This window comes from Pongo abelii, chromosome 22, assembly GCF_028885655.2.
Source record: "Pongo abelii isolate AG06213 chromosome 22, NHGRI_mPonAbe1-v2.0_pri, whole genome shotgun sequence".
Taxonomy (NCBI): Eukaryota; Metazoa; Chordata; class Mammalia; order Primates; family Hominidae; genus Pongo; species Pongo abelii.
The window spans coordinates 25,632,057-25,646,309 of NC_072007.2; the positions used below are offsets into that span (position 1 = coordinate 25,632,057).

Consider the following 14,253-nt stretch of genomic DNA (forward strand, 5'->3'; position numbering starts at 1 on the left):
GTGGAAATAATAAAAGGAAATCTTGTTCATAAACTCCAACAGAATGATTTTTTTCCTCCCTGCAAAATCTTCTCATTAAAGCTGAAACATAAGACCTCATAAAATTCAATTTCTACTGAGTGATATTCCAAATAAGAGTACTAATTCATATTATATTAATCAAATTAGTATTTGTTCCTCTTCTGCTAAAATGTGATCGAGAAATTCATGCGTATCAGTTCTCCAGCACCATTCTTTCCCTACTGAGATAATAAATGATGGGAAAGTATTTTTTGCTTCATTTCATGCTGCTTACCTAGATCTGCTTACTGCAAAGGCAAACTTACCTGAATACTTTTGTTTAGATTTTTAGCCAACCATTCTTTGCTATCAATGTATGTATCAGAATGAGTAGGGGGATTTTTTTTCTGAGTATGAACAGCACACCCTACCTAAGACCACTTAAGAGATACTGGAGTCAGAATCTCTGGAGAAAGGATCTGATACAGTGCTATCTTAAAGAGATCTTCAGATAATTCTGAGGTTAAGCAGCACAGCTCTAGTCTGTATTTATAAAACAGAAATTATTCTGGAGAGAAGAGCGTTGTCTGAGTTACTATTTTACTTATGTTACTCTTGTCTTATCCAAGAAGTATCTGAAGTCCTTACAATATAGCACACCCAGATTTCTTTAAAAAATAAGGAAACACTAGTGAAGATTGGAATGAAGTGTATTGCGTAAGGTTTTATAAATTTGTCTAGAGGCAGCAGGCAGAGTTGGCTCTGGAACTTCTCTACAAACACTGTCTACAAGTTAAAAATAAGCTGATGTTCCAGGAGAGTACAGTTAGATCCTGAGAGTAAGACCTGGTAGAATAAACAATATCGCCAATGTTCTCAGGTTCCTTGAAAGCAGGAACTAGGTGATATTCTTTTTTTTTTTTTGAGACAGTTTCACTTTGTTGCCCAGGCTGAAGTGCAGTGGCATGATCTTAGCTCACTGCCTCCTGGGTTCAAGCAATTCTTGTGCCTCAGCCTCCTGAGTAGCTGAGACTACAGGCATATACCACCACACTGGGCTGATTTTTTTTGTATTTTAGTAGAGACAAGGCTTCACCATGTTGACCAGTGTGTGGCCTCGAACTCAAATTCCTGAGCTCAGGCAGTCCTCCCACCTCAGCCTCCCAAAGTGCTAGGATTACAGGCATAAGCCACCACGCCAGGCCTGCTGGTGTTCTTATTTATATCTCCAGCATCTAGTATAATAAACGACATGTGGTAGATGTTCCTTGAAAGTATTCTGTTAATAAGTTCATTCCCTATGGAGATTTCCAATAATGAATTTCCTAGGGGTGATCCTCAGTGTAGGAGAACATACAATTTTAAAGTAGAAACAAAATAGACACAATAAGGAGGCAGGCCAAATACATGTGGTGAGGATGTAGCTCTTTGTTCTGGATAAATTTATGGTTTGACTCTGGTTTCTAAACCTCTCTCCCCCACACCCCTCAGATTTTCTTTGGAATGGGGCCCAGGAATCTGAAGTTTCAAAAATTCCACCAGTGATTCTATGCAACCACCTAAGCGTGGCTCTTTGTAGGCTCTTACAGGGTATCGTGGACTTTTAAATACATTTCTAGAAATGGATGGACTGTATATCTCTCAGGCAGTCCCCTTTAAATCTTCTTCAATGTGAATGTAATAAGTATTGGCTTACTAGTAAGTCAACAAAATAAAGACTTCTGAAAGATATCAGAGATGTTGGTCTTATTTTTATAGTTAAGAGCAGATCCTTACTCTTTAATAGAAAGCCAATTGGTGGTAAAGTTGACCTTCTTAAAATATTGAAGACCATAACCAGGAAATATGCATAAGTAAAGCACCCCCAAACCTCCTCAGTAGCCTATTTCAACATGAAGATGGATAAAAGGAGCAGGCTCAGAGTTCCCTCAGAATGTTGAGTTGTCTTCTATAACAGCTAGAGAAGCATGGCCGGAAAATCACTCTGTGGAGCCAGTCATTTGAAAATCCTAGAGAAATACCCATAGAACAGATGAGTGATTGGAGAGAGACTTTAGGAATAAGGATATTATTTACCTCCATAGAGAACTGGTCATTCATGGTGAAATGAGTGCATTTAAATTTTTTGTTTGTTTGTTTCCAGTCTCCCAGGGTTTCAAACCATTGTGGGTTTACCTACTGTGACTACAACATCACTCATCTAAGTTCCCTGGGAGGTATATACACAGGGAAAACCCTAGAGAAAATTGTTCTGTATGGCATTTAGGGAATTTATAGCTGTGGGCCACTAGTGATGAGGTATTTAATAGGGTTAGAGGATGAACAACAATTGTATTATATGGTAAAAGCCGAACTTGTTCTGCTGTTGTTCCTAACATAGAAATAGAAATTACTAAAGTGTATGGTAGGGTATTAGTTGCGTGAGCCTTCCATACAGAACAACACAATATAACTGGTACATGTTACGTTGAATAGAGAGTAATTCTTTTTGTTTAAAAATATGAGTAGGTAGGTACAATCTGGAAATAATGTATCAGAAATATTAATAGTGCTTATCTCTGAGTAATGCAAAGAGTTTTAAATTTTCCACATTTTTCTTGTTTGTTCTAGTAAACATATTTTTATTCTTTGGTTTGATAAATTGAAGACAAAACCTCTTTTTTTGTCTTCTTTGACAGTTTTTTATACGGACTTTGTTGTATAATCTGATTCCCTTGTAATTCTTCCAAGACCACCTCCCTGTGAGTAGCCTGTGCTTCATCTACACCAGATTACTCATCGTTTCTATTGCATGTAGGAAATTTTCCTGTCATTATGGCATGTTCATGAAGTATCCTTCATCTTAAAAATGTTCTTTTATCATTAGTATTCATGAATTGTTGCATATTCTTTAAGATCTTCCTCATATCCCAGAGTCTTTGTGAATTTCTCTGAGAGCACTTCTGTAGCAGCTATTATCTTTTTCCTCTTGAAATTCCAACCTTTTCTTACTACCAACTGTATTATGTTCTTCTCTATTGTACTTATATTTTGGCTTGCCTTCCAGTGTAGAGTCTCATATATAGCAGGGATTTTATGAATCTTTGATCAGACCTTACAATGTGCTATTCCTTCTGCCTGGAATCTTTTCTATTCTTTTCTCCAAGATAATCCTCTACAAATCCTTCAAGACTCACCTAAGTTAGCACCTCTTCTAGAAAGTGTTTCTTAACAGGCAGCATTATCTCAAGTATGTGTATTGGATCCACAGTGCTTTTATAAAACCTTGTGTGTAACTTTTATTGAATTTAGCACATTGTATTATAATAGAATGTATATTTATCAGATTTTACTCAGAGTTCGTTAAAATTAGTGAAGTATGTAATCTTTTTTGTTTTTTATATTTTTAATACCTAATATAGTACTGAAAATGGCACAGGTTCAATAAACATGTTGGGAATGCAATTTGAATTTTTTGTTTCCAATCTCCCAGGGTGTCAAATACTGTAGGTTCAACTCCCGTGACAACAAATCCACTCACGTAAGTTCCCTAGGAGGTATATACATAGGGCAAACCCTAGAGAAAATTGTTCTGTATGACATTTAGCCAGAAGCATTCAGTGTTACTCATAACGTTTTTGTACTCAAACTCCTTTATGGAAGGAAACCTTGGCCCTGGTGACCTAGGGTGGATTTAACTTGTGTTGATTAGATAACATTACTCTTGGTCCTAAGAACCAATTTTACAAAGATTCTAGGTTTCAGTGGGTCATTAGACCAATGTCAGACCAGATGGATTTATTGCTTTAAGTTCACATCCAATTATTAACTGTTGACATTATCTACTATGGTGAAGAGAGGAAGAGTGCCAAACACAAGGAAAAGTTTTATTAACGAGGAGTTTCTCTCCCAGCCCTAAAGCAGCTGGCATGAGCCACCTATCATGAAGTCTTCCAGAAGCAGAAGTATTGCTAAGCTGATGGTAGCCAAAGATTTTCTTTATCTGTTACTCATGGGCATTGAAAGGCTATTGCAGTCCAAAGTCAGGAAATGATTTAATGAGGACATTAAACTTCTTTTAACTTCTCTCCTTCCTTTTTGTACACATTGTAAGCATCCTCACCTCTGGTTTTCCTTATCACATAGTTTTACCTCCATGATCTTAGTTAACTCATGTCAAAAACTTGGTATGTTCATGTGCAGTCTCTACACCTTTGTTCAAAATATGTCTTGATTCTAGCCAATTTTATGTCCCTCTGTTGCTCTGTTAATCAGAAAGCACATTTATTTCTTTTTCATGTTGCTCTACTGCCTTCTATAACCTTCACCAATCTCTAGTTTTACTTTCCTCTCTAATTCGTTCTTCACAACATCTCCAGAATAATTTTTTAAAAACTTGCTATGTTGCCATTATATTACGTATTATATTATATACCTGCATCATCTCTTGCCATTTCTCCACTCTCATACTGTAGTCCAGTCATATTCTTTTTTTCGAATGTAGTCCATGCTTACTGCATGGACTCTTCATTCTTCCACCTGGAAAAACAGCTCATTCATTATTCAGCTTAACAGGTCACTTTAGGTCACAATCCAAATTGCTCACGTCACTTCACTGCCATTGTTCCCGTAGAAAGTGTTATAATATTGTCAAAATTTATATATATGATTATTTGGTTAGTGGTGTTCTCCACAGATGACTGTAAGCTTCATGGAGACAGAGACTGGCTGCTTTGTCAGAGACTCACTGAGATAAACCCTTTAGGTCATGTAAGGATTTTGGGCTTGTCTCGTCTAAGGAACACCCAGTGGATGTTCATTGTACATTGTTGGATATATGAGTCTGGAACTCAAAAGATGGGTAGGAGATACCGTGAATTTTTATTGGTACCAGTTTGCCTTTCTTCTGACAACACTCAGCTACCAGGGGCAAGTATAGAAAAGATGGAAGGTTAGGTTCATTCAGGGTTAAGATTTTTCCAGGAAGTGTGAAGGAGGATCCTGTGGCCAGAGAAAAATAGCTCCTGTGCACTCTATGCAAAGTCAGCCCAAGATTGCTGTTCAAACTAAATTCTTTTGGTAAAATGCTGGCAATTTTCCAAAATGAGCTTTTGTTATTTCTCATGGCAGAAAAATTTACTGTGAATTCCTTACCATAAACTATAATGAGAGCTTTCTTTCATAATTATTGGAGTACTCTTAGTTCTGGGTTTTTGTTTTTTAATAAATTCTGGGAAGAAGTGCTATACGTGGAAAGATATATTTTACTTTGAATGGAAGACTAAAATTGGTTCTTACATAACTTCAGATATAGAAATGAATAAAAGATTTATCTTAGTATAGACTCTGTGGTTTATATTAGATATACAATTGATTCTTTTCTCATGAAGCACAAGCAGCAGGAGACCCAGAATATCTAGAGCAGCCATCAAGAAGTGATTTCTCAAAGCACTTGAAAGAAGAAACTATTCGAATAATTACCAAGGCATCACATGAGCATGAAGATAAAAGTCCTGAAACAGTTTTGCAGTCGGTAAGAACTTTTCTTTTGGCTCTCTGAACATAGCCATGGTCACGACATTTCCTCCAGTATAGTGGAGAGGGACCTGTCGGGATGTCAGGAGAGACGGGGCTCAGTAATGGCTCTGCCATGGGCATGATCAGTGACCATGGGCAAGTCATCTCATGCCCAGGTTGTGATTTCCTCAGCTGTGATTTTAAAGACACTTTTCTGTTAAGTTTCTGTCTTTCTGCTAGAGAATTCTAATGAATCATAATCATAGATTAAATTGACCATTTGATTTGGAACTTAGAGAAGTGTAAAATTTAGCAGTATTTCTCCTGTCTCTCACCCATTCCTCCATCTGTAATCTGATTACACTGGAATAGTTGAGAATTTAAGATGTAATTGTCATAATTTCATGAAATGTGTTTAACAATAAAACTACTAGATACTGTAGATTACAGTATTATTTAAAACTACTAGATACTGTAGATTAGAGTATTATTAGAAGGATAAGTATGACGTTGCAAAACTGTTTATGAATATTTTAAGAACGTCCTATGCAAAAACGTCATTAGGCTACTCTATGGTAGTTTGCAAATACATCTTTTTATAACAGTAAATTGAGCATGTTGGTGTTATACTGTGTTATCAGTGAATATGACATTCTGAGAGAAGCTATTTCAAGAATTTGTTACTACTAAACCTTTTAGTTCCTGTAATCATTTATCTTTTATTAGTGAGCATAAACAGCTCTAATGCAGATTTTATGGTAGCTCCTTTTAATATTTGAAGATTCCCCTTGACAACTAAAAAGAGTACGACATATCATAATTTTACAACACGTAATTTTCTGCTTAGTAAGTGAATTCAGTGCCAGCAATAACCTGCTAATTGCAATGAGGCCTTAAATATATAATAAGACTTCCTTTAGCCAAAACGTTCAAGAGATATGGTACTCTGTTAATTTTGTTTTGATGAACTAAATAACAATACAAATTATTTTTTGTTTGAACAATTTTGAAAATGTATTAATATATCATCTTATTAAAATGTGTTAATTTAAAGAGATATTTGATGATTCCAAATTTTGCGAATGCCTTAGAAGCTTTAAATGAATTTGATATGAACATCACTAACTCTAAAGCTTTTCCTGGAAAATGCTTTGTTTAGTGGATCTGGGATGTCTGCTTCTTGGGTGATGGTAAGAGGAAAACCTAGGGAAGGAGAAAGAACAGAGGAGTAGGTACAAGGGGAAATAGTTTTGTCTGACAAAAACTGCATTTGCAAGGCCTCTGCTAATTAGAACTTTTACTTGTTAAAGGCCTGAATTATGATTAATGAGTGTCACTTTTTAAGCTGGTATTAGAAAACCAAAAGCATTACTTAGCTTAATGTAGAATCCTGATTTTAAGTTTGGAAAATCATATGGAATTTAAATTTGCAGAAGTCAGCTACATTTTGATTGCTCAGCTTCATAATATGGATATCGTCTTATAAGGTAGCAACCTACTACCTCATCTTTACTTCAGAAAGGAGGATGGCAGGGAGACTATATGATAGACAGATACACTATTTGTCTGTTCATTTAATTGTTTTCCGGAGTGGCATCAACAGTTAGCCCCATTGCACATGTAAATCCGGAAGCAAGTCTAAGAATTCGTTAACCGTGGCTTGATCTTACAGTCAGTTGCTTAGCATCATAGTAACTACTTCATAGCAGTTTTTTTCATTTAAACTTAGCGTACACTAGAAGCTAAATTGCACAGGTGAAAAGTATCTTCAGACTTTGGGATTAAACATTCTGGATTTTGGAATATTAGTTTTATTTATTATGAATGCAACCTTGAATAAATTGCTTAATTTCTCCAGATAGACCTCAGTCTTCTTTTCCATAAAGTGAAGGTACTTGTAGGATTAGTCAAGAGCATTATTTGTAAGTGCCTGGCATGGCATGTAATAGGCACTGAGTAACTGTTGGTTTCCTTCTGTTACATCAGTCCTAACCGCTTTTCAAATATGCAATATATTAAAATCAACTTCAGTATAAGAAAAATTTCCTGGAAAGCGTAGAATCATGGAAATTAGAGAAAGTCTTCAAGTGTTAAGGCATCCTGCTTTTTAGAAAAATGTCTTTAATTTTAAATGGAATACTTAGGATATTTTCAATATAGAAGAGTAGACCCTGAGAAAAAGTCATGCATAGTCCCGCTCACTACTCAAAGTTAATTATTGTAAATATGTTGTTATTTTTTTCACTCTTATTTTAATATGTAGATTTGGGATTTATTTTTATAGTTGAGTTGCATACAAAATTTTGTCTTGCCTTCTTTTAATCACTTACCTTTTATAACCATTTCCCCATGTTATAAACTCAGTGAAAACATTTAGTGGCTGAGTATTATTCCATTAAATAATTAACTTCTTGTTTATGTATCTCCTACCCCATTGTATATTTGTTTCTACTTCTACATTATAAATAGGCTGCTAGAAATGAAAACTTTTTTCATATTTCAGGTTATTTCCTTAGAATAGATTTCCCATGGTTGAATTACTAGGTTAAAAGGTAAAGGCACATTAATGTGGCCGTGGACTTAGATAGCTTTTTTGTCACCCTTCTTATGAGACCACTTTTTAAAAAGTCATAATTAATGGATTTCAGGTAAGTCATAAAAATCTTTGTATTTTAATTATTTTTGCAGCATATTAACTGAGAAACTTATTTTTAACTCTTTTCAAGTTTGGCCTTTGTTAATGTGTTCATATAAGACCTGAAAACAATAGAAAAAGATAAATAAACATATATTTTACTCTAGTGAGCCCTTAAATTCTTTACATGGAAAATTTTTATGGTACGTTGGAATATCTAAATTTGGTGAATGATACTACAGAATTATTATATGTAGCAAAGTTTCTTCCCCTTTTCAGCTTTTACCCATGTATTTAATCAGCATTATGCTGTTGAAACTCTTCAATAGTAACTGAAAAGGTTTATAAAACATTTATGTTCCGTAAGTGCAATTTTTTTCCCCCAGAGGGAATCTGTTTTGTAAGGATTGATATTCTAAGTAATAACCATTTGCTTTAAATTTATATTTTCTTTTCCTAAGATAGAATTGTTTTGGATTGGTTTGCTAGTGAGAAATCATCACCACAAACTCCAAACAGATTTCTGAATTTACCTGTTTATATTTCACTCTTGTGTACAGAGACCTACCACAGTTCTTCTCTTATATGCTAGAAAGATTAAAAATCCTTAATTAAATGTCATGGACCAAGCACAGCTTTGTAGAATGTGTGTGATAGTAGTATTAGGTTAAAATTATTCAAATGTAAACCATTTAAAGTAGCTCAACAAAGTAGTATAATGACTCATAGCTGTCATTTTATAGAACAGCTGTTACATATCAGGTGTTGGCTTAGCTGCATATTATTTCTCATGATCATGATACCTGTTCAGGCTGATCATTTCCCGTTGAAAAGTTGTGGATTTTGATAAATTAAGGGTAAGTTGTGGATTTTGATATATGTGTGTGTATATATATATATGTGTACATATATATGTATATATGTGTGTATATATATGTGTACATATATATGTATATATGTGTGTATATATATGTGTATATATATGTATATATGTGTGTATATATGTGTACATATATATGTATATATGTGTACATATACATATATATGTATATATGTGTATATATACATATATGTGTATATATGTGTACATATATGTATATATGTGTATATATGTATATATACACATATATACATATATATGTATATATACACATATATACATATATATGTATATATACACATATATACATATATATGTATATATATTATATATATATATTTTTTTTTTTTTTGAGACACAGTCTTACTCTGTAACCCAGGCTGGAGTGCAGTGATGCAGTCTCAGCTCTCTGCAACCTCCACCTCCCACGTTCAAGCAATTCTCATGCCTCAGCTTCCCAAGTAGCTGGGATTACAGGCATGTGCCACCATGCCTGGCTAATCTTTGTATATTTAGTAGCAACGGATTTCGCCATGTTGGCTAGGCTGGTCTCCAGCTACTGACCTCAACTGATACGCCCATCTTGACCTCCCAAACTGCTGGGATTATAGGTCTAAGCTACCACGCCATGCCAGAAATAGCGTTTATTTTAAAAGGGGCAGTACCAGTTGCAGCTATTGGTTTTGTTTTATTGTACAGTTAAACTCTTTTTCTATATATGCTTCCAGGAAGCCAGGAAATGTTCACATTGCTAAAATTTACCCATATTTCTAATGGAAATAAAACCTCTTTAATTGCTGTTATAAAAATGTTTTTTGTAATATCAAAACAAAAGTTTATCTTTGTTTATGAAAACTTATGCAATTCAGTTACTTAAGTTGCTTTCAAGCACCTTCAGTACTTTTGGCTTTTTTAATAGGTAAATAGTGGATATGCTAGTTATAAATATGTTGAATAAGATAAATAAGTATGTAAAAATCTGTATGGTATTTTGAATGAATCATGTTAGTGTCATAAAGTTTTGAATGAAATTTTCTGAATTTTACACTGACTTCTGTATTAGTGTAGATTACTGAAATACATAGACTTTGTTAACAATAAAAAGAAAAAAAAGGAATAAATCTGATTGAGTTGTTAAAAATGGGTATCAGCTTCCAACAGCTTTTTCTTATTTTCAGCAGGTGTTTGTTGAACACTTAAGATATAAATATACTGGAGCCTCATAGGCTGCATATAATAAGTTAAACAAAATAGAATATGGATATTAACTGGATACACAATTGATTACCAAAAAGAATAGAAGGATAAAATTATAAGGAAAAAAACCCCACAAATTCTGATGAGTTTAGAGGAGGTCATATCTTATTTTGGTTGAGATATCAAGAAAGGTTTTTGGGAGCTATTGGACTTTTTAAAAAATTGTCAGCTATACAAACAATAATAGAAAATACAGCTCCACTATATTTTATCTTAAGTACTTAAAGTTCTAAATACTTTCAGGGAAAAATGTAATGATATTGGTAATACCCAGTTCGAGGACGTAAAGGGAAAACTGCAGATTTTGTATTACTACTTGATGAATGCATCTGCTTCTGATGTTCAGTTTTAAGTGGTTTCATTTGATACCAAGTCAATGCAGGTATTTTTAAAAGATATAAGAGTATGTGCTTAAACAGTTTAATAGTGCATGTGCATTGGAACTTTTAAAAATAAGTGGTATGGATACAGGGCTGCTGCTTAGGGATGTGCAGGTTATACAGTTGTGCAAGGATGCCATTGTTCTCCACTGTTCTCTTTTCTAATGTTTATATTAATGATTTCCTTCTGCAGAAACCTGAAAATACTACAAGCCAACCACTTTCTAATCAGCGAGTTGTAGAGGTGGCGATCCCTCATGTAGGGAAATTTATGATTGAATCAAAGGAGGGGGGGTATGATGACGAGGTACCTTTTACAGCCCTCTGCACCATTGCTACTTAACTTTTGCTATTTAATACAAATACTTTGGGCATGCCTGCACCCTCATACTTAATGTCTATTGCCACATAACATACAGCTTTGCCCCCTCATAGTCCAAAATTACTTTACCAATTATTAACAGAACTTTGAATTTCAAATGAAAATTTAAGTAGAAAACTTATGGAATTTGTCAAAAGAATTTTCTGTTTCTGGAGTTAATTCTTTTATGCAGAAATAGTACCAGTTTACTTTCAGGTTGACAGATTACAATAAGAGTTGTTTAATTAGTACAAAAATTTTTTGCATTTAAAAATAATTTTTTATATTCCATTCCTGTTTTACTGGAATTACTTATAATACTTCTCCCGCTATCTCCTGCCAGAAAATCCCACAGCGTGATTGCAGGGTGGATAATTGATATTTTTGCTTCTACAGCCTCTCCATGTGACTGTGAGTGGAGTAAGTCATCAACATTACTGAGTGCCTACTGTTAATAGGACCTCTATCTTTATTCTTATCTCTTCACTGTTAATTCTCATTTACTTAGTTTTCCAACAGTATGGAGGCATTTTTGTTTTTCATGATTTAGTTCTTTGGAATCCAGATGAAAATGATCTATTGTCTTATTCTATCAGATTATTTTCTCCCCTTTTCCACTTTTCTCTTGAGACGCTTAATATTACTCTTTTTGAGAAACGGCCAGTAAAGATGTTTTTGAACAGGAACACAGAGAAGGCCATAACTATTGGGAAGTGGGGGAGGGGGTGATTTGGAAAAACGCTTGTTGGATTCTAGTTTTTATGGGTTTGGATGAGAATTGCATTTATGTTAGTTTTTTTCACGTAACTTTTTTTCTGACTTACTCCAATGTTACTATCATGCTAGCGTTAATCACCAAAGTCAGAAATGTCATAAAGACATATCACTGTACCAGTGTAAGAAATCACACGCCATAAAGAGAATAAACAGATTTGTGAGATAAACTGGTCAGAGAGTGTTCTCAAGCAGATGTTAGATATATTGCAATTCTCAGCGTATAATCCAAAGTAAATACAATGAGTAATAGGTTCAGTGAATCAGAGGTGACGGATGCAATCTCTTGATTACTATAAGATAGCTTCATAGGGCCTTGAGTAATTTCACTTTGCAGATATTTTAAAATGTAAACAAATAAAAATAATAAGCTGTTATGAAAACAAAAAAATGCTTAAGTATTTAGTACTTAATGGCTCTACATTGTTCTAGTTAACTATTTTATAAACATGCTGGCTCTTGAAAATTATGGAATCTGGCATGTTTTTAATAAACCTATCAATTTATTGATTAAGCAGTTAAGTACTTTAGGATGTGCCCTCATTTAAAAAAGTTGAATTGTGATTAATCATTTAACACTATCTTTTGTGCAAGTGCTTATGCTATTGACAGAGTTGTGTGTTTTGTCGTTTTTTAAAATTTATTGCAGTGACAGTTTAACAGTGCATGTGCATTGGAACTTTAAAAAATGAGTTGTTATGGATACAAGGCTGCTGTTCAGGGATGTGCAGGTTGTACAGTCCTGCAAGAATGACTAGACAAGGGGCAGAAATGGGAAGCAAATTGAGTTCATGCTGAGCTCTCTGAGGCTTGAGGAAGAGGTACCTTTTTTAATTGGTAAAAAGGGATGTTGCTTTTTCTAAATAGTTCACTTAGAGGATAGCACATTTTTCTAATTTGTCTAGAAGGAGGGTGCCTTTTTCAAATTCTCCAATTCAGAGAGGATGCCTTTTTGCAGTTTGCACAAAGGCTCCGTATAAGCCAGCTGTGCCCTGTATGGATGATCTTAAAAGGTGCTTACATGCATATTGGATTAAATTTGGTATTAAAAATGCAACATTTGATTTATAAATATGGAAAACAAAGGAGTTTCAGCTTGCATGTAAATAAGTTATTTTAGATTAAAAACCTTTTTTTAATGTTAACTATCTTCTGTGGCAGATCATGATGACACCGAACATGCAAGGTATTATCATGGCGATAGGTAAATCCAGGAGTGTATATGACAGGTGTGGCCCTGAAGCAGGGTTCTTTAAGGTACAATGAACATTTTCATTTTCGTGTCTTTTCTTCGTCAAAATTAAACTTCTTAAAATATTTTATTTCTTTGAATTCAGTTTGGGTTTCTGTATAATTTCTCTTTTCGTATCTTAGTTATGGCCACCAGATATCCTAGGGTTTTATTTTATGTATTAACCTAATACTGATTGTTTTTCTCTTAATCCAGGTAATTCAAGAAAAAAATCTTTTTATTTGAGTTTGAGTCACTCTAATAGTGTGCTTTTGATTTGTCAGCAGAAATTTGAATTGTATTTTTGTTTGAAGGGAATGAGGACATTGATGAACAATAATAAGAACTGAGTAAATTGCCTCTGATAATAGTTTATTTTATCTTCATTGTTCATATTATTGGTCAATATCATAATATTCTTTAATTTTATTATCATTAGGTACTAAATTGCTTTTTTGTTTATAAAGTGATTTATTTATTATATTATTTTTGTTATGTTTCCCCATAATTAATTTTTGATAACCTAGTCAGTTCAAGACATGTGAGAACATCAAGCTGAACACTATTCGATGATTTACCCATGTCTTTTTCCCTCTAATATCAGAGCTTTACAATGTTTTGATTACAATTTTTTCCTTTTACAGATTTGAAAGATGAAAATACCATGTATGTTTTGTCATTTTATTTACATTAATCGAAAATCTTCAAGTGTTTTTTTTTCGCTCTTTTCAAACTCTTCTTAGTGGTTTTAAAAAGCAGCTTTTTTGAGGTCTGGTTTGCTACAGTGAACTATGTATTTCTTTCTTTTTGACATTAAAAATCCAACATTTTTCATTTTCTCTATTTTGCCATTATCCGACTTGGTCTTTCAAAAACTGGTTCTTTTTTCACTGTTTCTTTCAGTATACAGTACAAAACAAAAGGCTTGTACATAGTAGTAGACCTATCAATAAGCATTTTTGAGTTTGCTAAGATTAGGGTGACTAACTCTCCTGATGATGCCCGGGACTGAGGGATTTCCTGGACTACAGGATTTAAAGTACTAAACTGGGAAAGTTCTAAGCAAACTGGTTCCAGGACAAGTTGATCACCCTATTATGATCCCATAAGAAAGGCTTTAAATCTACTTCTAAAAAAAGAAGAAAAACGTATTTTTTATAGTTTCCTATTTTAATACATTTTTTATAGTTTCTAGTTTTCTAACTGGCTTCCTAATTTTTACAATTAGAAATTCCTTCT

General features: G+C 33.9%; 1 protein-coding gene across 6 annotated transcripts in view; it reads left to right on the forward strand.

Annotated features, from left to right (window-relative positions):
• The window catches only part of USP25 (ubiquitin specific peptidase 25), a 153,326-nt gene that overhangs the window by 111,566 nt on the left and 27,507 nt on the right, over positions 1 to 14,253 (forward strand). For 4 of the 6 annotated variants that reach the window (XM_024239479.3, XM_054542842.2, XM_054542843.2 and 1 more), the window contains 2 exons: positions 5,370 to 5,512; positions 12,945 to 13,040. In XM_024239479.3, the coding sequence (XP_024095247.2) occupies positions 5,370 to 5,512; positions 12,945 to 13,040 (239 nt within the window). The remainder of the gene's footprint in view (positions 1 to 5,369; positions 5,513 to 12,944; positions 13,041 to 14,253) is intronic. The other 2 variants (XM_024239480.3, XM_054542847.2) reach the window with 1 other exon arrangement.